Here is a 24,379-nt window from a genome sequence, read left to right on the forward strand (position 1 = left end):
TTTTTTTCCCCCCAAAATTTTCGATTTCGATTTTATATCACGATATGAACAAAATCACCCCAAAATTTTTTGAAAAACGTACAGGCAATTTCCCGCATTCTGGTGCATTTTACCATGTTTTTCTCTGAGATGTAAATCATGTTATCAGCATATCAAATTCACAATTGATATAAGTTTGGTAGCCTGATAATTATGTTGGCTACATTCAAACTGACCACCTCATTAAAGTATGACTGTTCAGGTCAGAAATGGCCAAATGTGTATTGAAACCCATAGTCTTTAAGGATGGAAGCTGCCAGAAGTAAACGGTTAACGTAGGGGAAATAGTTTTCATACATGGCAAAGCTTGACAGCATGCTCAGCACACCAATGTTCATTTTATTTGTGGCATTGACATCATCTTTCGTGTGTGAGTCAAAGAGAGGTATACAAGTGAGTGACACATTAAAAAAAAAAAAAAATCTTCTTTGGTGAGTGTGTGTTTAGTCGCTGCTGTCGTTAGAAAAACTGCCATTAGCTAGCTAACGTTAACGCCAGATTAGCTCACGGTTGTTATGGCAATAACAATACGATTATAGCCAGATAATGTCCATTGGGTGGTCCTTAATTGTCCACTACAGGTAAAACTTGGGCAACTCTGACTTACTTTCCTCTTCTTCGAAAAAAAATCCGTATGTCCATTTCTGTGGTCTGCTTCTAGCGCAACGCTCCGATCAAATCAGAGAATGAATGAACATTAATGACAGTTGAATCTGCGTGCGTGATGAGGCTGCGTAGTACACCAGGAAAACGCGGAGTGGATTTATATTGCTGTGGGTATTCCCCACTGATAAAGTGGAACGGATTTAATTGTGAAGCAATGGAAAGAATAATGGACTAGTAGACCAGCAGTCACGCACGCACTATTTTGACTGCAAAAGTGGGGGGGTCGAAACGACTTGTTTTGAAAAGTGAGGGGGTCTTGTCCCCCCCCAAATTACATTGTCGCGACGCCCATGGGCTACGTGCGGCGCTGTATTCGCGGGTCTGTGAAAACATTGATTTTTTTTTTTTTTTTTTTTTGAAGGCGCCGTCTAATCGAACGTCTCATTTAAAACCGTAGAAAAAAATTACATCGCGATTAAAATCGAAATCGAAAAATCGCCCAGCCCTACAGTCATCACACACAGCTCTGGCAGATGATCTCAAGGTGAGACGATAGACTACATAGTTGAGACGATAGAGTACACAGCTCTGGCAGATGAGCTCAAGGTGTGTGTGTGAGATTACTGTGTGTGTGAGACGATAGACTACACAGCTCTGGCAGGTGAGACGCTAGACTGCACAGATCTGGCAGATTAGGCTTTTAGGGGTTTTGCTCTCCGTGGTGACAGGCCCTGGGTGACGAGGGGGAGGTGGAGAAGGAGCTGCAGGGCCTGAGGGAGAAGCTGTCCTCTCTGGAGGGAGTCATCCAGCGCTCAGAGCCGCCCAACCTCAAAGCCCTGGAGAAGATGAGGGAGATCAGGGACAGCTTCAAGACTGTGGTGGACGGTACGTCTCTCACGCACACATACACACACACACACACACACACACACACACGCAGTAATCACTCCATCACGATACCAAAAATTCAGTAGTCGGTGCCAATACCAGTAAAATAACACGTTTCTCAATGCCAATTTCGATACCTAGGGTCGGCCCTAGCACATTTGCTGCTCTAGGCGAGCTTCACTCCTGGCGCCCCCCCAATAATAAAAAAAAAATCCCACGAAAACGGTATTGCAACTTTCAAACGCTATTTTGCACTGCATTTCTTTCACCTAAACACAACAACGATTGCAACGATGAACAAACATTAATTGATGAACAAAATCACTGAGAAAATACAGGCCTGTGCTGAACTACGCTCCGGCTAAGCCCCCCTGTTCGACTGTTTATGGACACACACACACCTTCACGTCATCTTCCAATCACTTGCAAATAATGTTTTCTTAGTCTTCTAAAAGTGAATCGAAAATGATATAACAAAAGTGTTGTAACTAATCACGGAAGTGCGAAATATTTGTTATGGCTTTTTATTACTTAATACTAAACACAACACAATGTCAAATTTGGTTTGGGCTTTTCTGCCTGCTACATGTTATCACTGCACGAAAAGAAAGATTATCGGGCCCGTAAACACTGTGATACTGCCGCGAATGATATGCATTCCTGGTTGATATCGGACATTCCCCCGAAATTTCCGTCTGCCGGAAATTCACGGAATTTCCCGAATACAGACCAAAAGGGGAGAGGGGGGCGATGTGTTAATTCTCACCTCCCGCTGACAGAGGTGTGAAAGGCTCTTATTAGCATATTGACTGTAGCCTCACACACAATGCAGCCATTGGTTGAAAATGACCATGATTTAAAATGTAACCGTCTTGTGATTGGGGAAAGAGATTCTTCCCTATTGGTCAACTTTCAACTGACAAAATCGTAGCCCCTCCCATTAACAGCTATTGCCTCATAAAACGAAATTAATAATTTATGTATAATAATATAGGCTACTAATAATGGTTATATATGAAATTAATGAATTTCTTATTAATCATTTAAATAATCATAATCATAGTAGGCCTAATAGAAAGGCAGTTGCTTTAGACAAATCAAGCATTAGTCAGGAATTGAAAACCAAAGCTTTATTTACACAGAAAAAAGAGAAAAGAAAAAAAAAACAGCAGCAGCAATAACAGCAACACGGCACTGGGACAAAATATTTTTGCAATGGCTTTAATAGTGGCGGAAATGTCTCTTTGCAGCCTCAGAGTCATACACCGGTGGTGGTAGTCTTGGCGAAGGTGTGCCGACACGAAGCCTTCTATGGTGCGTCAGCGCATATCTCGGGTCCAGGTCGAGTCTTCCCTGCAGAGCCGCACACAGGTCAGAGAGCTCGCTGCTTCTGAAAACTGGCTGCCGGACGATCCAGCCAGTTTCCCCCTCGTCTGTGCCATCTTCTTCATCAGGTCCAGAGTTACGTCCTGCCATAGGTCCATTTCGTCCCTCGTCAAGACAGTCGTCCTCGCCTCCAACAGCTGTAAAGATAAACCAAATGAGTGCCGCTGTGCTGACACAACAATTACGCATATTTCGTCCATCAAATGTGTTTAACGGCTGGGATGTAGGCTACATTTGCTTATAAAGAACATCGTTTCTGATGTAGCTATTATGTAGGCTAGTTATCAAGTATTTTGGTGTATTTGGACAGCCTGACATACTTTTTTCATTCCAAGACGCATAACTCTTGATTAGTTAAATCATGTCTAATTAAACTGGATAGCTCGCTCGCACTATATTTGTAGTGTTGTTGCACTGGCTATTGGCTTTATATGCGCTCCCCCTATTAATCATGTCTTTTTTTGTATAATGTAGAATCAATGAAAACTCTATTAAGTAAGGAATAATGTATTGTTCGGAGGTCATTCTCCAAAAATAATTCCCGACGGGGCAAACAACACGCCGACTTATTATTTTTGGAGAATGACCGACGAACAATACATTATCCCGCTTATTATACGTTTACTTGCTAAAAACGATAGAAGACATTCCTCCGACATACCTCTTTTTAATGATTTAGTTGCAGTTTCATGAGTCCCGTTTAGAAATAAATAGTTCCTCAAGCAAATAGAACTTTGAAGTTTCAGGTGTTGCATAACAACCCATTACTTGCTGACTTCAAATTACTGTCTACTGTTGCGTTAAAATGACTGGACTTCTGGCGGAATGATATAAAAGATGTGAATTAGAAGTACAAAACCCGTTGCCAATGACAGTGGCCATTATCTTTTCGCAGCGGTATGTTAGCAGGAATTAATGTGACCTATGACGTAGGGATGGCCCATTGAAATCAACGGTACTTTTTGGAACATTCTGAAGAGCCGTATAATAAAGCAAAATAATTTGGCGTTTTTTGGCGCCCCCCTCTGAGTGCCGCCCTAGTCGACCGCCTATACCGCCTGGAGGAAAGGCCGCCCCTGTCGATACCACAGTAAACAAAAACAAAAAAACAGACATACAAAACATGTGCAGTAGAGCTGCATAGCACAACATAATAAAGTGCAATTAATAGTAAATAGGAATAGAATGGACACATTCGTCAACAATACCTCCACCTCTGCACCGGTGAAATTAGGTTTGGGTTTACCCCGGTGCTTGCTTTGACATGATTTTGATCAGTCTGAAGTTGCTTTTGCGTTGCCTGTGGAGTGTGCGCAAAAGCATGCCCTTATAAGGAGATAGCGTCGCATTTCTGTATGCAAGTTCAGGTGCATGAGAAAGCGTGTTCAATCAAGAACACATTTCTAGGCGTTCATGATTCAGGTGGAGATGTTTTCTGAGGTTGGTCTTTCGAAGTTGGTAAGAAGATATTTAAGAAGACACTTAAGAAAATGTTTGAGAATGAGGTCCATTGTTTCCTCACAACGCAGTGTTTTCAATTATTGAACTGCATTGAATGGAATCGCACTGAATGGTACTGAATCGTGCAACATGCATCTTTTCTTGTATCGTATCGTGCCCATGAATCGAGATACGAATCGGATCGTCTTTTTCATGAGAGATTCACACCCCTAATAATTAGACAACGATTTTGTGTTTGTGTGTCTGTGTCTGTGTCTGTGTGTGTGTGTCTCTCTTTGTGTGTGTGTGCTGCAGCTTTTGAGGAGAGCACCAACATGGCTCGTCGGTGTAACCATGAGTTTGAGCAGGTCAAAGCAAGCCGCTTTCGTCTCTTCAGCCAGTGCTTCGAGCACGTGTGTGTGGCCATCGACCAGATCTATAAACAGATGTGCAGGAACACCAGCGCTCAGGTCAGTGTCACACACACACACACACACACACACACACACACACACACACACACACACACACACACACACACACACACACAACAAAAATGTGCATGCATGCACACACAGACTAAACACATAAACATAGAAGTGTATGCCTGGTAAGAGATTCATGTGTATGTGTTTGTCTGTGTGTGTTTTCTGTATGTGTCGGTCTCTGCTTATGTTTTGTTTTGTGTCCACTTCTCTCCCGTTAGGCTATCCTCAGTGCAGAGAACCCTGACGAGCCTTACCTGGACGGCATCAGCTACAACTGTGTGGCCCCAGGCAAGCGCTTCATGGCCATGGACAACCTGTCTGGGGGGGAGAAGGCCATCGCCGCCCTCTCTCTCGTCTTTGCCATTCACAGGTGGGTTTAAGTTTTAGGTTTACAGGTGAGTTTGGGGTTCACAGGTGAGTTTAGGGTTCACAGGTGAGTTAAGGGTTCACAAGTGGGTTTAGGGTTCACAGGTGGGTTTAGGGTTCACAGGTGAGTTTAGGGTTCACACCTGACCTCATTGACAGGTGGATTTAGAGTTTAAGATGGAGGTAGAAGCCCTGGTTAAATGGACCTAAAATTGAGTTGAATGTTTAACATAGATTTAACACCTTAATGTTTAACATTTATGTTTTAAGTTTATAAGCAAGAAATGTCTGATCTAAAATTTGGAAAGACACATGTGTGACAGTAAGCGTTCTCTGTACTCTGTACTAATGGATTCAACCTCAAAATGGGAATGAACGCATAATATCAGAGTTTTTTTAAAGTGAGTGAGGAGTATGACTAAGGCCTGCATATTGGGCTGTCTGAGGTCAGAGGTGTGGAGTATGACTATGGCCTGCATATTGGGCTGTCTGAGGTCAAAGGTGAGGTGTATGACCAAGGCCTGACTCGTCACCTTCTCTTCTCTGCCAGTTTCCGTCCCGCTCCTTTCTTCGTGCTGGATGAGGTGGACGCCGCTCTTGACAACACCAACATTGGCAAGGCAAGGCCCGGCCCATTCATTCATTCATTCATTAGTTGGTGTTTTTCATTCATTCACACTTGAGTCCACAGTTAGGAGTTGATGTTGTGGAATAGAAATAGAAGCAGGGGGTTTTCTAGAAAAGAATAGTATCAGGGAGCACACCCCTGCACCGAGGTGGGGGATGGTGTGGAAGGGGGGGTTACCACGGTGCGAAGCCTTTGAAAAATGTAAGCTTAAATGGTACATTCTGAGGCTCTGATCTTAGAGAGAAATTCTAGCTCTTGTGGTCATCCTGAAAAACAAGACATTATCAACTGTTGAGTTACTGTTTAACTTTTGGTAGAAGTGTACAACTTTACCCTGTAAATGAACTCGACAAATTTCAAAATATTGGCCAAACTTTTATTTAGTAGGACTTGGATTGTTCTTGCATACTTGCTACAAGTTACACACTAACCAGGGTTATACCACTATGCCACTATGTCAAGGAGAAAACAATGAATTGTACTTAAAATAAATAAAGTGTCATGTCATGTACAATAACTGACTTTATAATACGGGTAGATGAAATCAAGCATTCTGATTGGTTGAGAGTGAGGCACAGGGTGTACTGTATTGAGTTATAATGTACTGTACCACCTGTTTACATTTACCTGAGCGTTCCATATCATGGCGGAGTCTCGGGAGCCTGTAAGTGGGAAATATTTAAAAGGAATTAAGCTATCTACACCAGGGGTCCCCAACCTTTTTTGCACCACGGACCGGTTTAATGTAGGCATTTTTTTCACGGACCGGCTTCAAGGTGTCATTTTACACGTCTAATTAGTCACGTCATCCATTCATATTGATGTGAATCAATCAATTGCACCCGTGAGGCAAGCGCGAGTTTGATAGAATGAAGCCCGGTCTGCTCATACACAAAAGCTAACATTAACGTTAGGTGGAGTTAATTTGCGGCCAACACCATTGTATAACGAACGTTAAGTGCATGAAAAATACAACTCACCATAACTCTGAATCAGTGCTTGGTCTCCATGTGCCGAAGCAGTTTTAAAGGCTTCATTGGCTCGTTTGCTAGCTTGTTGCCACATATTAAACAGAGCGGACTTGGTGCGTGAGAATCACCTGTTGCGATAAACCCGCATTTTAAGTATGACTCCTGGTATTGTTAAAAGAAGCTTTCTCTTTTGAAGGTCGTAGGCTCCTCTTGTGGCTCCTTAGTTGGCCTTTTCATCTTTGCAAAGAAGCTCTCCAAAGATGTTTAATTTTTTTAACTAATTTTCGCTAGTTTGCGGGTTTATTTTTTGAGTGACGCATCACTTGAACTTGACAAGCGTCTTGACGTGACAAGAGGCACAGGCGAATGTGACGTCCGTGAAAATCAGCGCGTTTTTCAAAATAAAACCTTTCAGACGCTAATAATTAATACAGCGGAATTGATATAAATTATTTATTCTTTCTGTGCGGCCCGGTAACAAATGCCTCACGGCCCGGTGGTTGGGGACCACTGATCTACACGACTTTTTATATGTCTACATTGACTCGGTTAGTTGTGTATGTGCTACACGAATGTTGCAGAGTATTGTAGGTCTTAACCGGAGCTCTCGCCGGTTAGGTTGCGCTTAGACCAAAATTCCATTGAAACACATAGTAGCTAGCTAGCTAGCCTTGCTGCTAATAAGTATAACGTTAGCATGCTGATATGCTCTCAAAAACAACATGGCAACTCGGTCTGGGAAACTCCAATTCGGATCGTTTTTGCACCGTCTAATGGTCGGATTGGAATATTTTTGGAGTAATTATAACGTATTTGAGGATCTGACACATTGTCAGGTGGTGGTGCTGGGATATTTTCGCAGAGAAAAGATTATTTTGAGAAATAGTGTATGTTGTACGGCAGCATGTAAATACAGGCCCAAGTGTGACTTAGGTTCAATCGTCATTTCGGTAAGAGTGCGCACGCCGGGAGTATGAGGACGCAGCGCCCCTGTTCCCTTGTTTAGAAAAAACCCTGAGAAGTGTACTTTGAGAAAAATAAATCTAATGAGGCCATGTCTGTGTCTGTGGGCTTTCCCTCCCAAGACCCACCTCTTCTCCATTTCCCAAAGACCTTCATTATCCCTTCTAGAGGCTAGTGGTTTGGGGGGGTGGGGGGCTGGACTGTGTTACACTGTACATCAGGCTATGTGATATTCAAGTGTGTTGTTATGGTTCAGGCTCCTGCAATAGTTTATGTTGGTAGGCTATGACCCTTTGAGGCGTCTGACGTCATGCGTTCTTGTACTGCTTGCTATGACCTTCAGTAAAAACCCGTAAAGAAACCTCGGTGTCTTATTCCAGCACAATTACATGTTAAGACACTACAATGGCGACGAGGATCTTACTCATCGTGTAAGAAAGAATACGCATGTCAAATTCCGACGGTGATAGCAATACAGATAGTGAAAGTGACCAAGAAACAGTCCGGTCGGGAGCAGCCACAGTAATGACAAGGAGGATGGCTAGCATCGGTAAGCTCGAGGTGTTTGATGAAGCACAGGAAAGCTGGGCGAATTACACAGAACGGTTGGAGCAATACTTTATTGCCAACGACGTTGCAAACGCAAACGAAAGTGCCTGCCTTGCTCAGTTTGATCGGGCCAAAGACCTACGGATTGCTAAGTGATTTGACTGCACCAGAGAAGCCATCCAGCAAGACGTTCGAGGATCTGGTAAGGACATTGCAAACCCACCTAGCTCCCAAACCACTAGTCATCGCAGAACGCTTTTGTTTTCACAAACGGGATCAGAAAGATGGAGAGAGTGTGAATGCGTATGCAGCAGAGCTAAGGAGGCTCTCCGAACAATGTGAGTTTGGGACTATTTATTTGAATGACACACTCAAGGACAGATTTGTGTGTGGCTTGGGACGGGACATTATACAGAAACGTTTGCTAACAGAGTCTAACTTGACTTTAGTGAAGGCAATAGAAATTGCATTGAGCATGGAGATAGCTAACAGAGACACGTTAGAATTACAAAGTAGCAGAGGCCAAGCTACGGAGCTACCACCACTACATAAAATGGATCTCAGGAAACAGCAGGCCCATGTGGCTGAAAAGTGTTACAGATGCAGTAGAGAAGGGCACAGAGCTGACGACTGCCGTTTTAGAGAGGAGACATGCCACAAATGTAAGCGCAAGGGCCATATAAAAGTAGCATGCAAATCACAATGGAGAACAGAAAAAAATAAAGAATCAGTACATAAAGTAATGGAGGGAAGCGATAGTGATTCGGATGACAAGTTCCTTGGAACTATGGAATTAAACACAGTGCCAACAGAAAACACTAACATAATATGGGTGACACCAGAAATACAAAACACACCGCTGAAAATGGAATTGGATACAGGGTCGGCAGTTTCCATTATCCCCTCGACAACCTACGAGAAACATTTCAAAAACGTGAAGTTGAAGTTGAGGAAGACAGACATTATACTCAAGACGTATTCAGGGGAAAAACTAAGTCCCAAGGGAATGTTACAGGTACAGGTCCGATATGGTGAGACAGTACAGGAATTACCACTATATGTAGTGAACGGAAATGGTCCCCCACTATTCGGCAGAGACTGGCTGAAACACATTAAGCTAAACTGGAGGGAGTTAAAGCTGCTGAGAACTGTGAGAACCACAGAGACAGACAAAAGACTAGAGGATCTGTTAAAGAAATATGAGGCTGTTTTCCGAGATGAGATGGGAACTGTGAAGGACTTTGAAGCAAAACTGGTGTTAAAGGACACAACGCCCACATTTTACAAAGCCAGGCTGGTGCCATTCTCCCTACGTCCAAAAGTTGGAGCTGAAATAGATCGCCTGCTGGCTGCAGGGATACTCTCGAAGGTGGATAGAAGTGAATGGTCGACACCAGTAGTGCCCATCATCAAGAAGGATGGCTCAGTAAGGCTGTGTGGGGATTTCAAGTGTCAGTGAACCCCAAGCTGCAGGTGGATCAATATCCCCTGCCACGTGTAGATGATATTTTTGCTGCAATGGCTGGAGGACAACGCTTTAGCAAGATAGACTTGAAGCAAGCGTACCTACAGCTACCCGTGGAAGAGACATCCCGACCATATGGTGCAAGCGTACCTACAGCTACCCGTGGAAGAGACATCCCGACCATACCTCACCATAAACACACATATAGGTCTATATAGGTACAACCGACTTGTTTTCGGCATTGCATCAGCCCGAAGCACATCTGACCAATGTTGAGAGTGTCCTCAAACGACTTGAGGAGTATGGGTTGCGTGTGAACCCACAGAAGTGTGAGTTCTTCAAGGACAGAATTCAGTTCTGTGGACATGAGATTGACAGCAGTGGATTACACAAAACTCAAGAAAAGATCGATGCTGTGGTTGGAGCACCACAGCCACAGAATGTCACACAGCTAAGATCATTCATGGGGCTGATCAACTACTATCGCCGATTCCTCCCCAACCTTGCCCCCCTGCCTGCAACCCCTCAATCAACTGCTTGAGAAGAACAGGAAATGGGGCTGGACAAGACAGTGTGAGGAGGTGTTCCGGGAAGCAAAACGGCTCATCACATCAGAACAAGTACTGATACACTATGACCCTGGACTCCCAGTCAAGTTAGCGTGTGATGCCTAGCCGTACGGGCTAGGGGCCGTTCTTTCACATGTTCTACAGGATGGATCAGAGAGGCCCGTGGCATTTGCTTCTAGGACATTAAATAGTGCAGAAAAGAACTATTCACAGATCGATAAAGAAGCATTAGCACTTGTCTGGGGGGTCAAGAAATTCCACACATACTTATATGGAAGAAGTTTTACACTTGTAACAGACCACCAGCCACTACTATCCATTTTCAGTCCACAAAAGGGCATCCCAGCAATGACAGCTGCAAGGCTACAGCGTTATGCACTCTTCCTGGCAGGACATGTGTATAATATTGAGTATAAACAGACATCACAACACACAAATGCTGATGGACTATCAAGGCTGCCGTTAGCCCAGGGCCAGACCGAACGTGTGGACGCAGTGGACGTGTTCCATGCCACACAGCTGGAAGCGTTGCCGTTGACCAGCGCAGTGGTAAAACGGGAGACAAGACGGGACCCAATATTATCACAGATATATGAATATACCATGACTGGCTGGCCAACCATTGGCAGCAAGGACGTAATGCCATACCTACAGAGAAAAGAGGAAATAACCACACATCAGGGGTGCTTGTTATGGGGCATGAGGGTGATCATCCCCAAGAAATGCCAAAGGCAAGTGCTACAGCAAATACATGAGGGCCATGTGGGCACAGTAAAAATGAAACTACTGGCCCGTAGCCACTTCTGGTGGCCCAAAGTGAATGAACAACTGGAAATGATGACCAAGAACTGTAGTGGCTGCCTAGAGACTCGTCACATGCCCCCTCCGGTTCCGGTCCATCCGTGGGAGTGGCCAACAGAACCGTGGCATAGAATACATGTGGATTATGCGGGACCCTTTGAGAACCACAACTTTTTGGTGATCATAGATGCACATTCTAAATGGCCAGAGGTCTTTTGCACAAAATCTCAGACATCAGCTCAAACCATTGAGTGCTTGAGAACAGTCTTTGCTCGCTTTGGACTGCCTCTCCAACTGGTAAGCGACAACGCACAAACGTTTACTAGTGACGAATTTGCACAATTCATGGCAGTGAACGGAATCAAACACACAACCTCTGCTCCGTTCCACCCAGCCACCAATGGGCTGGCGGAGAGGTTTGTACAAACCCTCAAACAGGGGCTCCGAGCATCCAAACAGGATGGAGGAACGATACAGACGAGACTATCCCGGTTCTTGGCGTCCTACAGGAACACGCCACATGCCACTACAGGGGAGAGCCCTGCAGTACTGATGTTTGGACGGACTTTGAGGACACGTCTAGACCTCATGAAGCCAAACAGACGCAATGAAGTGCTGAACAAACAAGCAAAGATGCTGCATGGGGGGCAAGAACGTCAAGTCTCCACAGGACAGGAAGTCATGGTAAGAGACTACCGGAGGGGTGGAAAGTGGGCATACGGAATAGTGCAGGCCCAAACAGGACCCCGGACCTACGAGGTGCAAGTCGGTCCGAACATGGTGTGGCGGCGACACATAGATCAAATGCATTCCAAAGGAGGACAAACTGTGCAGACAAGGTCACCAGGAAAACAAGCACGGGAGCAGGAATGTGACAAAGCTACAGTGGAAACATCTACAGCCAATCAAGACACTAGGATGGATGAGACAGCAGCAGTCACACAGTCCGTTACAGAGACACAGGACACACAACCAAGTATTAGCGAAGAACTCGACAGGGATGAAGGGGACTATAGTACTGTCTAGATATCCACAGAGAACACGAAACCCACCAGACAGATTAAGTCTGTAGGCCATATCTTAGTGAGGGTCAAACAGTAATTCTTCTTAGTTCTATGTTGTGCTTGTTATTCATTATGTGTTCTTTTTATGTCTATACAACATAGATTGTTGAAGGGAGAAGTGTTATGGTTCAGGCTCCTGCAATAGTTTATGTTGGTAGGCTATGACCCTTTGAGGCGTCTGACGTCATGCGTTTTTGTACTGCTTGCTATGACCTTCAGTAAAAACCCGTAAAGAAACCTCGGTGTCTTATTCCAGCACAATTACATGTTAACCCATTGGCGCCGGATGCTGCGTAGCGCAGCATAGGCTTTCCTGCCGGTTGCTGCGTAGCGCAGCATAGGCTTTCCTGCCGGTTGCTGCGTAGCGCAGCATTTTGTACACGTGCTGTTTTCATGACGAATGCAGCGTATAACTCACTCTGGTTGGTTAAAATTACACATGGGATGGGTCTTAAGGCTTTGCTAAAGATCAGATGACCACCAAAATGAACTTTGGTTGGCTGAAAATCACGTCAATCAATCAGATAGCCACGCGATATTCTGTGCTTGTTTTCAGTGATACCATGCTGGCTAGCGAGAAGTAGCAGTGAAGAAGTAGCAGTGAACATGGAGTATTTTGATAGCGATGTCAGTGATTTCGACATAGATTTTGAAGGATTTGAGTCTGAGAGGGAGAAGGATAATGACTTTGTGTCAGAGGATCCATTAGATACGGCACAGGAGTGGGATTTTGTGGGCACGGAAGGAGAGGAGGAGGGATTCCAGGTGGACTGGACAACCGGCAATGATCTGGAGGTAATTATTTATGTTTTGTTTTCTTGTGCGATCTTCCGAGTTCTCTTCTCTTAGAAAACGGAATGGGCAGTAATGATAGTGGTGCTATAGCGATTACTAATGGTGATGATGGTTGATAATATATACATGCAATAATGTTAGTTATAGATACAATAATGGCATAATGAATAAATAGCATTTACATTTAGCAGACGTTTTTGTCCAAAGATTTTAGATAAGAAAAATAACGTGGAGAACTGTATAGCATAATACATCATAATGAATAGTAATACAATTATGAATAAATATAAATACTATAAATAACATTGATGGAACTGGAAATATACTATTCTGTTAGTGTAGCTTTATTGTGTATCCAACTTGAATGTGTACTCCCTGTCTGTGCCTCAAAGAGACCTGAACAATTGGCATATGAACACCTATAACCCCTATACCCTATAGACAGTCTAGTAGGCCATTGTCTTAGCACCAGCTGAGAGGGTGGGTCTCATAATAATACAATGATTGAATGCTTTGCCACGTTTTTACAGATATCTCCATCTCCAGGATAACGTTGACCCCGCCATGGCTTCATGCTCCATGTGAACTGCGAGGCCAGCTCCACCCCAGGATGTCTCCATCCCTCTCCTCTCCTCCCTCCCCATTTCTCTTTCCCCCTCCCTCCCCCTCTTCCCCTCCCTCATAATGTTTGCATACTTGAAAATTGTATTTATTGTATTTTATATCATTGATTTATATTGTTTTTGGGTGTTTGAGAGTTTTTTACAAATGTTATTGTTGTTTGTGTGCTCAGGGAGCAGGTTTTAATAAAACCTGCAGTTCTTACCTTCACAATGCTTCTTATTTCATGTTTCCAAGTGCTACAGAGGCTTAGATATTAAGGTTTTTGTAGACGTTGACAATTCTTACTGTTTTCTCAGAAAACCCTCAGGAAATGAGGTACTTTCTCATAGAATAGCATAGGATTTAACAGGCGTTTTTAGCAGGCGTTTTAGGCAGAAATGGGTTAAGACACTACATGTGTGTACTGTGTTACACTGCCCCCTGGTGGTGTGTAGGTGACGGGGTTCATAAGAGAGCAGTGCCGGGAGAACTTCCAGGTGATCGTCATCTCACTCAAGGAGGAGTTCTACTCCAAAGCAGACGTACTGCTGGGTGTGTACTCTGAGGTAAGACACACACACACACACACACACACACAGACACACACACAAACACACACACACACACACACACACAAACACAAGGACATACATGAAAAAACTCAGAAATGTGCATCTCTCCCATGAACACACACACACACACATATGTCTTACAATTGTTGCAATACACATACTGTACATAAGCTCAGGAGACAAACTCATAGACGGCTACTGTACCCACACGCGAACACACAGATTTGACTGGAATTTGTATTTTTCTCTCTCCGTCCTTCTCTGCTTGACGTTCTTCCTCTGCCACCCCAGTCTGGGGACAGCATCTCCAGTCGTGTGCTCTCCATAGACCTCACCCCTTACCCCCTGACTGAGGACACCCTCTCACAGAGAGACAAGGAGATGTAGACATGCAGACACACAAGGACATATAGACATGCAGACACACAAGGAGATGTAGACATGCAGACACACAAGGAGATGTAGACATGCAGACACACAAGGAGATGTAGACATGCAGACACACAAGGAAATGAGGAGGAGATGTGAGCAATATTAGAGAGGAGAGAGATGTTATGGTTTGAAGCTTTGTTAAGGACTTTTCGTTGACTGAGTTTGTCTGTTTGCGCTGTATTTTATCAAAGAGGTTTTTATTCAGTTTTTACTAAATTGCTTCTTAACTGTCAGATTTAGTAGATTTTAACAGATTTTCAACTGACTCTTCAAGTTGCTTTCAAACTCCCCAAAATCTGGACTTTGTCATGTTTTGACGATGATGTTTATATGTGGTACTGTTGCAACGTTATCTATTTTATTTGTTATATGTAGTTTTTATGGTCAACTGTAAAAATCAGTTATCAATAAATGATTGTGGCTTTGTGAACTTGTCAGTCATTGGCGTTACAGACATGTTGTTTCACTGTCCAATGTCTACGTGGTCATCATGGATCAAGCAGAAGTGTTTCCTCCCAATGAGGGTTTTCAAGGTGACCTTGGTGTGGAGGACACCACAGGTCAAGGACGTTGGTGTTCAGGTATAGTTTCCCCTGGCAACAAAGAAGCTCCCGTCTTGTAAGTATGAGCTGTGCCCCTATACAACTGTACCTGAAAACCCAGCCCAGTGTTCCAGTCAGTGTAGTAATATTCTGATCAACCGTGTCAAATACTGCACTAGGGTTCAATAACACTGGGACTGATAACAGTATTAAAACATTTATTTATGCAGAGTTCAGTTCGATTGGCAAGAACTCATGTTTGAAATGTTGATCATAATTCTGCCACCCCTATGCACCTTGTTAATGATGCAGATGTTGTACAAAGGCTTATCTGTAAGTTACCAGACCTTAATTCCCATCTCCTGATCTTAGGGGGAGACTTAAATTGTGTTATTGTCAGGCTGGAGCCAGTGACTGAATCTGGGCTGCTGCGATATTAATACACTGTGTATGACACTGGGCAATTGAGGACCCAAGTGCAGATATTAGTGTGAAACAAATGCCTTTAATAATCAAGAATACATCCAAAAGCTCAGAAGATCCAGACAAAAACAGAAGGTATCTCACGTGGAAAAAAACACGGCAGATAATACCCGAGAATTGTAAACACGTCTAATAACAGTTCAAGCAGCTACAAGGAAAATGAAATCCATAAACTCTCAGTGAAGACCAAAAGTTTAACCCCAGCGTTGTGAGTCACTTGTGCACAGAACACACAGACTCAGTGACCCGCCGTTGGTTGTGCACCGGAGAGAATGTGTGTGTGTTCCTTTGTTCAGTCAGTGTAGTTCCGCGTGCATGTTTGTGAACACACATGTGATATGAAGAAAGAACGAGCCCATGTGAAGCGTGGCGTTATAAGTGTTCCCTTCGCATGTGTGGCTATGTTGAGGCCAATGTTTGTGTTATCCTTGCGATTACGGTGCCAAGTTAGAGGAGGGAACTGGTTAGTGTTACATGTAAGACCATATGTCCCTGGGAAGCATACCTCACAACTTCTATGGCTACCAGATAACCATGACTATAATAATACTTATAATAATAATAACATTTATTTGTATAGCACCTTTCATACACAGAATGCAGCTAAAAGTGCTTTAGATTTGGAGCTTTAAAAAGATTAGATAAAGAATTATAACAGATATAAGTGCAAAAAAATCAAATACATACAGAAAAAGCTGAAACAAGAATAGATAAAACAAATGGTAACAGAAAGTACAAGCAGACAAAAAAATAGAAGACTTACTGTATCCAATAGAATAGTAAAAATACAGTGTGAATAGTACAAACTAACCCTCCATGCAGTGAATAGTACACACTTGTATAAGTGCAGGATTTGAAGAACAAGTAAATACAATAGCAGCAATGGAATGTAGAACCGATGTGAAGAAATACAATATAACTAGAAAATGCATTTCCTGAAGGAAATACCAGTGCATGAAATGCAAAAGTTAGGAAAGGAAGAAGAAAAGAAAGAAGAGTGGAAGAAGGAAAGAAGAGTGAAGAAATGAGAGAAGAGAGGAAGAAGGAAATAATAGTTGAAGGAAAGACGAAAGGAAAGAAGACTGAAAGAAGAAAGGAAAGAAAAGTGAAAGAAGGAAAGAAGAGTGGAAGAAGGAAAGAAGAGTGAAAGAGAAAATTATGTCATAATGGCCCAATGTAAGTCAATGGGAAAATTTAGATTCGTTTTTATTTAATATCTTAAAAAATATAAAGTTTAGAAAAGTGAAAAATACATAGCATAAGTGTCCTTTACAAGACCTACGCGACAAAGTTTGAATGAAGTTTCTACGTTAAGCGGTTCGGGCTGAACTAATCGCAGAAAAAGGTGAGAAGAATAACTAGAAAATGCATTTTCTGAAGGAAATACCAGTGCATGAAATGCAAAAGTTTGGAAAGGAAGAAGAAAAGAAAGAAGAGAGAAGAGAGGATGAAGGAAAGAAGAGTGAAAGAAGGAAAGAAAGAAGAGTGAAGAAAGGAAAGAAGAGTGAAAGAAGGAAATAATAGTTGAAGAAGGAAAGAAGAAAGGAGAGTGAAAAAAGGAAAGAAGGAAAGAAGAGTGAACAAGAGTGAAAGAGAAAAAGAGATTGAAAATATTGAAAAAAGGAGATACAAATGGAGTGAAGAAGAGAGATTGAGTGTGAGAGAAAGTAGACTGAGAGGGATAGAGAGAAAGATGGAGAGAAAAAAAAGTAGAGAATGGAAGGTGTCTTAATGTTCCTAGTTACAGTTAAATTGAGAGGGACAGAGAAGAGGTTCCTTGGATTTGGCGCAGGTGTCAGTGAAGCACAGGTGCAAGCCAGTTTAAAGACCCTATTATGATGTCATAATGGCCCAATGTAAGTCAACGGGAAAATTTTGATTCGTTTTTATTTAATATCTTAAAAAATATAAAGTTTAGAAAAGTGAAAAATACATAGCATAAGTGTCCTTTACAAGACCTACGCGACAAAGTTTGAATGAAGTTTCTACGTTAAGCGGTTCGGGCTGAATTAATCGCAGAAAAAGGTGAGAAGAATAACTAGAATGCGTTTCGTGAACGAACTGCGAGAGTGTGCTTGCTCTGTGACAGAGAGAACAAGTGCCTATGAATTAACATGTATTTACATCTACTCAATCAGTGTAGTGGGGCCTTCTTCCAATATATTTTAGCAAGCAACCAAGCTCAACCATTATATTTTGGCTCCACTGACGTTTAGACATATGAGGGTATTTTTGTTGTTCTGTTTTTGTTTGTTTGTTTGCTTGTTTATTGTGAAAGGGTCTAGTGTGTTACATTTGGTCATAGCCTAATAGTTCCAGAGTTTCGTTATACTGACTTACTGAGCTAAGTGAATTGTTGAAATTGTTATCTTGGTAAAAGGAAACATCTCTGCAACAATATTGGAATGAATGCGGTTACATAGCCAGCTTTACTTAAAGTTTATTGTAAGATAGGCCTATATGTTAGACTTAATGCAGTTCTCTCTCAACAGTGATGTCTGGCTTGTTATATGTTTTATCCATATAAGGAGGGGGCAGCTAAACTCGAAGACTCTCAGAAAATATCTAAAGTGTAGCTCACTAAACTAGAAATATATTGAAATGCCATGAGATGTAGGCCTACCACTAACTAGGGATGCATACCTAAACCCACGTTCAGGTTCAGGTCCGAATTCGAATCCAGAGGTTTAGGTTCAGGTCCGGACCTAATAAGTCCGGACCCGAACCCATGGCATAATTGAATATATGAACTGTTTAAAGTATACTATTAATATAAATACATACAAAACATTTGGCTTCAAACTACAGCTTTTTTTTTTTTTTTTACTTCAAACTATGAACATTATATTAACTGTAAACAACAGTTTATAGTTTACTTAAATAAATATAAATAAGTACAAAAAACACACACACACTCTGCACACACTACAGCTTCAAACTTATTTTGCAAAAATATGAGCATATTTGCCTTTGGAGTCAAAAATGTATTATTTTGTTTGTATTGTATTATTTATTTCATGGAATTTCACCATTTCTGATACCTATCTTTTCTATCTGTTTATAGTTAATCTTTTTTACTTGAACACACTGAGTACGAGAAAATGTGCACTTCCCCTTTAAGAGACTAGGATACGTTTTGCTGTGATCTCCGTTTATTTGTCAGTCTGAGGTTGCTGATTTGCTGTTGACCTTCTCCCCTCTTTTGCATTTGCTGCACGTCGCGATGTTTGAATCTTTTTGTGCAAAATACAGCCACACTTTTGACCGTTTACCTTTCGGTATTTTCTCTGTTAAAAGGTTTATGGCTAGCTCTGTTTGTTCTTGTTCTGTGAAATGCTGCCTGCTCTTCATTGTCATAAGACTGTTGCTATGAAAACACCAATGAGCAACACAGGACAAAGTTTATATTGGGAGCTAGGGCAGTTGTGATAGTGCCCCACGAAATCTGCCTGGCAAAAAAATACAAAATAATTCATATAGATCATAGTGACACCACTAACGTTACTGCTAGTTAGCTATCGCTAGTTTTCTACTGTTTTGGAAGCAGCCCCTGTGTTTCATGTTGCAGCCTGAAATAATTCCTGTTTATAAGACAACATTTTACATAAGTTTTCAAGATTTAGCTGCATGATTTGTTCCTGTTATTTATTTAAATCGGCTCAGGCACCGAAATCTGCGTGACATTTCGGTCTGGGTGCGTAACGGTATAGGAATGACTTTTTCCACCGCGAATTCCGCGACCTATGGAAGGTTTAAGATGGTCTTGAACGAAAAGGATATAGTATGTGAGTGCTAGATTTTTTTACAAGTCCAGTACCGAATCACTGGGGTTTCGGTTTTTCTGGACCTGGACCTAAACGTTTTTACAAGTCCAGAACCGGTCCGGCGTACCGGTACGCATCCCTACCACTAACCATTTCACATTTACAGACATAAACCTATAGACATGACACAAAACATCTTCCAAAGACTTTATTATCTCAGCTGCATTATTCAGTAGCACAAAGTAGTCTATTACATTCATATTTACTTCATGTAACCCTGCCATAGCAATACAACACCTTTTTGACAGCCTATATAGCCTAATTGCAAAATTAAATATATAAATAAATACTACACTGAAATAACGCAAACAAAGTGAATCTACAGTGAGCCAACGCTCGTCCACTGACAGTGTGGAAGAATGACAGCGACGTGAGCCAGGCCACATTCCAAGATTACGTTACTAGAAATGTCACTTTACATGAGCTTTGTTCATAAGCCATGCAGTCCATAAAATAGGAATACTCTGTGTACTAACAGTATAGTAAGACCGGTCATATGTTCAGAGTGTCAAGTCTCGCCCTGTTAGATAGTTTATGTTCCCCCAGTGTTGTCATTAGCTATGTTCTGTGTTGTGTTTGTTTACTCATCTCTCCTCTCGTTTCAGACACGTCACGCCCTACCCTTGTGTGTGCTCCGCTCTGTTGATTGTCTGTCTCGTCATGATTGTTGTCACCTGTCCAGTCATGATTGTTGTCACCTGTTCCTCATCACCTTGTGTGTATATAGTCTGTGTGTCCCTGTCTCTCGTTGCCAGTTCGTCTTAGTTTCTTTATGTCTCTAGAGTTCCAGCGTTTTTCAGTGTTCTTTGTTCTCTTGTTGCCGACCTTGGATTGCCTAACGGATTACGTCTCTGCCTTTCCCCTGTCCGGATACCCTGCCTCATCTTGGACTGACTACCCGTGTACCGAACTCTACCGTACGTTCAACGGATCACGCCTCTGCCTTTCCCCTGTCTGGATACTGTGCCTCAACATCGACTGCCTGCCTGTGTACCGACCCTGGACTGTTATAACTACGAACTCTGATTGTGTACTTGTTTATGGACTGCCGTTACGTGTACAAATATCAGTAAAGGAATTATATTGCACATACCTCTGTCTTGTCGTGCGTTTGGATCCACAGTCGCAACTGAAAGCATTACAGTACGAACTGGCCAGTATGGATCCAGCCGACATAGAGGCGGTGCGTGTGGCTCTGCAAACTCAGGGAAAGAGGATCGTGCAGACCGAGGAGGTTCTGCAAAATGTCAGCAATGAGGTGACTGGGATTTCCACCCAGGTGGGCCTACTGTCTACACAGCTCGCACAGCTGTTGACTCAGATTAACCCTCCTCCTGTCGGACAGCCTCAAGCTCCCATCGCAGCTCCAGCTCCGCTGCCTTTTCAGGTGCCGTATGTAAAGCAACTTCATCTCTCTCACCCCGATAAGTTTTCTGGTGAGTCTGGTGACTGTCGGGCTTTTCTAGTCCAATGTGGGCTTCATTTTGAAATGCAGGCGCTATCATTTTTGACCGAACGCGCTCGGGTCGCGTACATTATATCTTATCTTACCGGCCGAGCTGAGAAATGGGCGACTGTCGAGTGGGCGAGAAACACCCCTATCTGTGCTTCAGTACAGTTGTTTACGGAGGCCCTTAGCAAAGTTTTTGACCATTCTCCTCATGGCAGAGAGGCAGCAAGATCCCTGATGGATTTACGCCAGGGGAGTAGGAGCGTCAGTACTTATGCCATGGAGTTTCGCACTCTAGCAACAGAGAGCGGTTGGAATGACGAGTCCCTGTTTGACGCTTTTATGCGTGGACTAGCAGATCATATAAGGGATCACTTGACAGCCCTCGAGATGCCAAAAGACCTGGACTCCCTCATCGCCCTCGTCAACATGATCGAGAACCGGATTAAGTTGCGAGAGAGAGAGAGATCCAAGCAGCAGGTCTTCCCTCTGTTCCAGAGGGGTCCGGCGACTGATTCTCGTGGTTCCTGGAGATCTTCCGCTCGGCCCAGTCCTATTGCCGGCTCACCAGCGCCTCACGTGGATTTGGAGGAACCAATGCAGTTGGGTCGGACCAGACTCACTGCAGAGGAACGCCAACGTCGGATACGTGAGGGGAAGTGCATCTACTGCGGGGAGAGGGGCCACTTCATCTCGGCATGCCCATTAAAAAGCCAGACTTTCGTAAGGAATGCACTGGTAAGCCACACTACATTTTCTTCATTTCGGCCTGTTATTCAGGCACAGCTTATAACTCCTTCTCAGACTGTTACTCACCCTGTTTTAGTAGACTCTGGAGCTGATGAGAGTTTTATCGATTTGAGATTAGCTAAAAGATTACAGATTGAATTAATTTCTCTTCCCAAGCCGTTAGAAGCTCACGCTCTGGATGGACGCCTACTGTGTAGGGTGACTCACCGCACCTGTCCTATCAAATTGACTATTTCTAAGGATCATACAGAGAGTCTGAGTTTCTATCTCCTTAACTCTCCATCACACCCTCTCATTCTGGGTTTCCCATGGCTGTCAAAGCATAACCCTCACATTGACTGGTCCACAGGGAGAATATTGGGTTGGGACAAGAGGTGCTCTGTCACCTGCTCCTCTTCAGTAGCTACCTCAGAGGGTTACCACATTTCTGATGTATTGTCTCCTATCAGCCTTGGACTCACTGCGGTTCCAGGCAGCTCTGCTACTTCTGAACCAGCATCGCTGGACTCCGACTTCCCGGATCTCTCCGGGGTTCCTCCGTGCTACCTCGACTTCAAGGAGGTTTTCAATAAGACCCGGGCCTCTGCTCTACCTCCTCACCGACCTTATGACTGTGCCATTAATCTGTTACCAGGTACTTCACCTCCTAGGGGGCGCCTGTATTCCTTGTCTACACCAGAGGTAGAGACCATGAGGAAATACATTGAATCCTGTCTGTCTACGGGACTCATTCGTCCATCCTCTTCTCCTGCCGGTGCAGGATTATTTTTTGTCGACAAGAAGGATAAGTCTCTTCGTCCCTGCATTGACTACAGAGGGCTTAACGACATCACCATCAAGAACAGGTATCCTCTCCCTTTGATGTCCTCTGCTTTTGAGTTGTTGGGGAACGCCAAGATCTTCACCAAACTGGATCTAAGAAACGCATATCATCTGGTGAGGATAAGGGAGGGGGACGAATGGAAGACTGCCTTCAACACTCCTAGTGGCCACTATGAGTACCTTGTGATGCCCTTTGGATTAACCAATGCCCCAGCTGTGTTCCAGGCCCTGGTCAATGATGTCCTCCGAGACATGCTTGACCGTTATGTTTTTGTGTACCTAGATGACATCTCATTTTTTCTCCAGATGAGACGACACACGTTCAGCATGTCCGGCAAGTTCTGCAACGCCTTCTCGCCAACCAGCTGTTTGTTAAAGCAGAGAAATGCGAGTTTCATGTTCCCTCCGTCTCGTTCCTGGGGTTCATTGTCTCTAAGGATAATATTGAGATGGACCCTACTAAGGTCAGTGCAGTGACAGAATGGGCTACTCCGTCTACTCGCAAGCAATTACAACGCTTTCTGGGCTTCGCTAATTTTTATAGGCGATTTATAAGAAATTACAGTTCGGTTGCTGCTCCCCTGCATTCTCTGACCTCTCCCATCAATAAGTTTCAGTGGTCTCCCTCAGCGGAACGAGCCTTCCAGAGGCTGAAAGAAATCTTCACTACTGCTCCTGTCCTCACTCTTCCTGATCCCCACCTACAGTTTGTGGTTGAGGTTGACGCCTCCGATGTCGGAGTTGGTGGCATCCTCTCTCAGCGTTCACCTAAGGACAACAAACTCCATCCCTGCGCCTTCCTCTCCCGAAAGCTCTCTCCTGCTGAGAGGAATTATGATGTTGGGAATAGAGAGTTGTTAGCCATCAAGGTGGCTCTGGAGGAGTGGCGTCACTGGTTGGAGGGAGCAGAGGTTCCTTTCCTGGTGTGGACCGATCATAAAAATTTAGAATACATCCGTTCTGCTAAACGGCTAAATTCTAGACAGGCCAGGTGGACCCTGTTTTTCACTCGGTTTAAATTCTCTCTGTCTTATCGCCCTGGCTCTAAGAATGTTAAACCTGATGCACTTTCCCGCCTGTTTGATCCTAGCTCTGCTCCCAGATCCCCCTCCAACATCCTACCTCCATCCTGTGTGATAGGGGCGGTCACGTGGGGAATCGAAGAGGAGGTCAGACAGGCTATTGTTAACTGTCATGTGCCGGAGGGCTGCCCCCCAAACCGGTTGTTTGTTCCTGTGCTCCTTCGTTCCCAGGTCATCCACTGGGCCCACACCTCCCTGGTTTCCTGCCATCCTGGAGTACGACGAACACTCTTCGTCGCCGGGCAACGGTTCTGGTGGCCATCCATGAAGAAAGAGGTCGAGGAGTATGTGGCGGCCTGCTCGGTGTGTGCCCGGAACAAGGTTTCCCACCGCCCTCCCTCGGGTCTGCTTCAGCCGCTTCCTGTGCCCCAACGTCCTTGGTCTGACATCTCTTTAGACTTTGTCACTGGGTTACCCTACTCTGAAGGTAATACCACAGTCCTAACAGTTGTGGACAGATTTTCTAAGATGGTGCATTTTATCCCCCTGCCCAAACTGCCTTCTGCCAAAGGGACTGCGGAGGCAGTATTGTCCCATGTTTTCCGCATACATGGTTTTCCCAGGGATGTGGTGTCAGATCGAGGACCGCAGTTTATTTCGCAATTCTGGAAGGCTTTCTGTTCTCTCCTTGGTGCCACGGTCAGTCTCTCGTCAGGATACCATCCCCAGTCTAATGGTCAAGCGGAACGACTGAACCAGGAACTGGAGACGGGACTACGCTGTCTAGTCTCACAGAATCCAACCACTTGGAGCAAACACCTTATCTGGGTGGAGTATGCGCACAACACGTTACCCAGCTCT

General features: G+C 43.8%; 1 protein-coding gene across 1 annotated transcript in view; it reads left to right on the plus strand.

The window, feature by feature from the left end:
- Window positions 1-24,379, plus strand: part of smc1b (structural maintenance of chromosomes 1B) — a gene marked incomplete at both ends in the record, with an annotated part of 90,963 nt that overhangs the window by 43,330 nt on the left and 23,254 nt on the right. Inside the window, 5 exons of the mRNA XM_080839780.1 lie at window positions 1,374-1,530; window positions 4,675-4,829; window positions 5,066-5,217; window positions 5,764-5,833; window positions 14,077-14,187. Of these exons, the coding sequence (XP_080695906.1) occupies window positions 1,374-1,530; window positions 4,675-4,829; window positions 5,066-5,217; window positions 5,764-5,833; window positions 14,077-14,187 (645 nt within the window). The remainder of the gene's footprint in view (window positions 1-1,373; window positions 1,531-4,674; window positions 4,830-5,065; window positions 5,218-5,763; window positions 5,834-14,076; window positions 14,188-24,379) is intronic.

This window comes from Sprattus sprattus (genome assembly GCF_963457725.1).
Source record: "Sprattus sprattus genome assembly, chromosome: 5".
Lineage (NCBI taxonomy): Eukaryota > Metazoa > Chordata > Actinopteri > Clupeiformes > Clupeidae > Sprattus > Sprattus sprattus.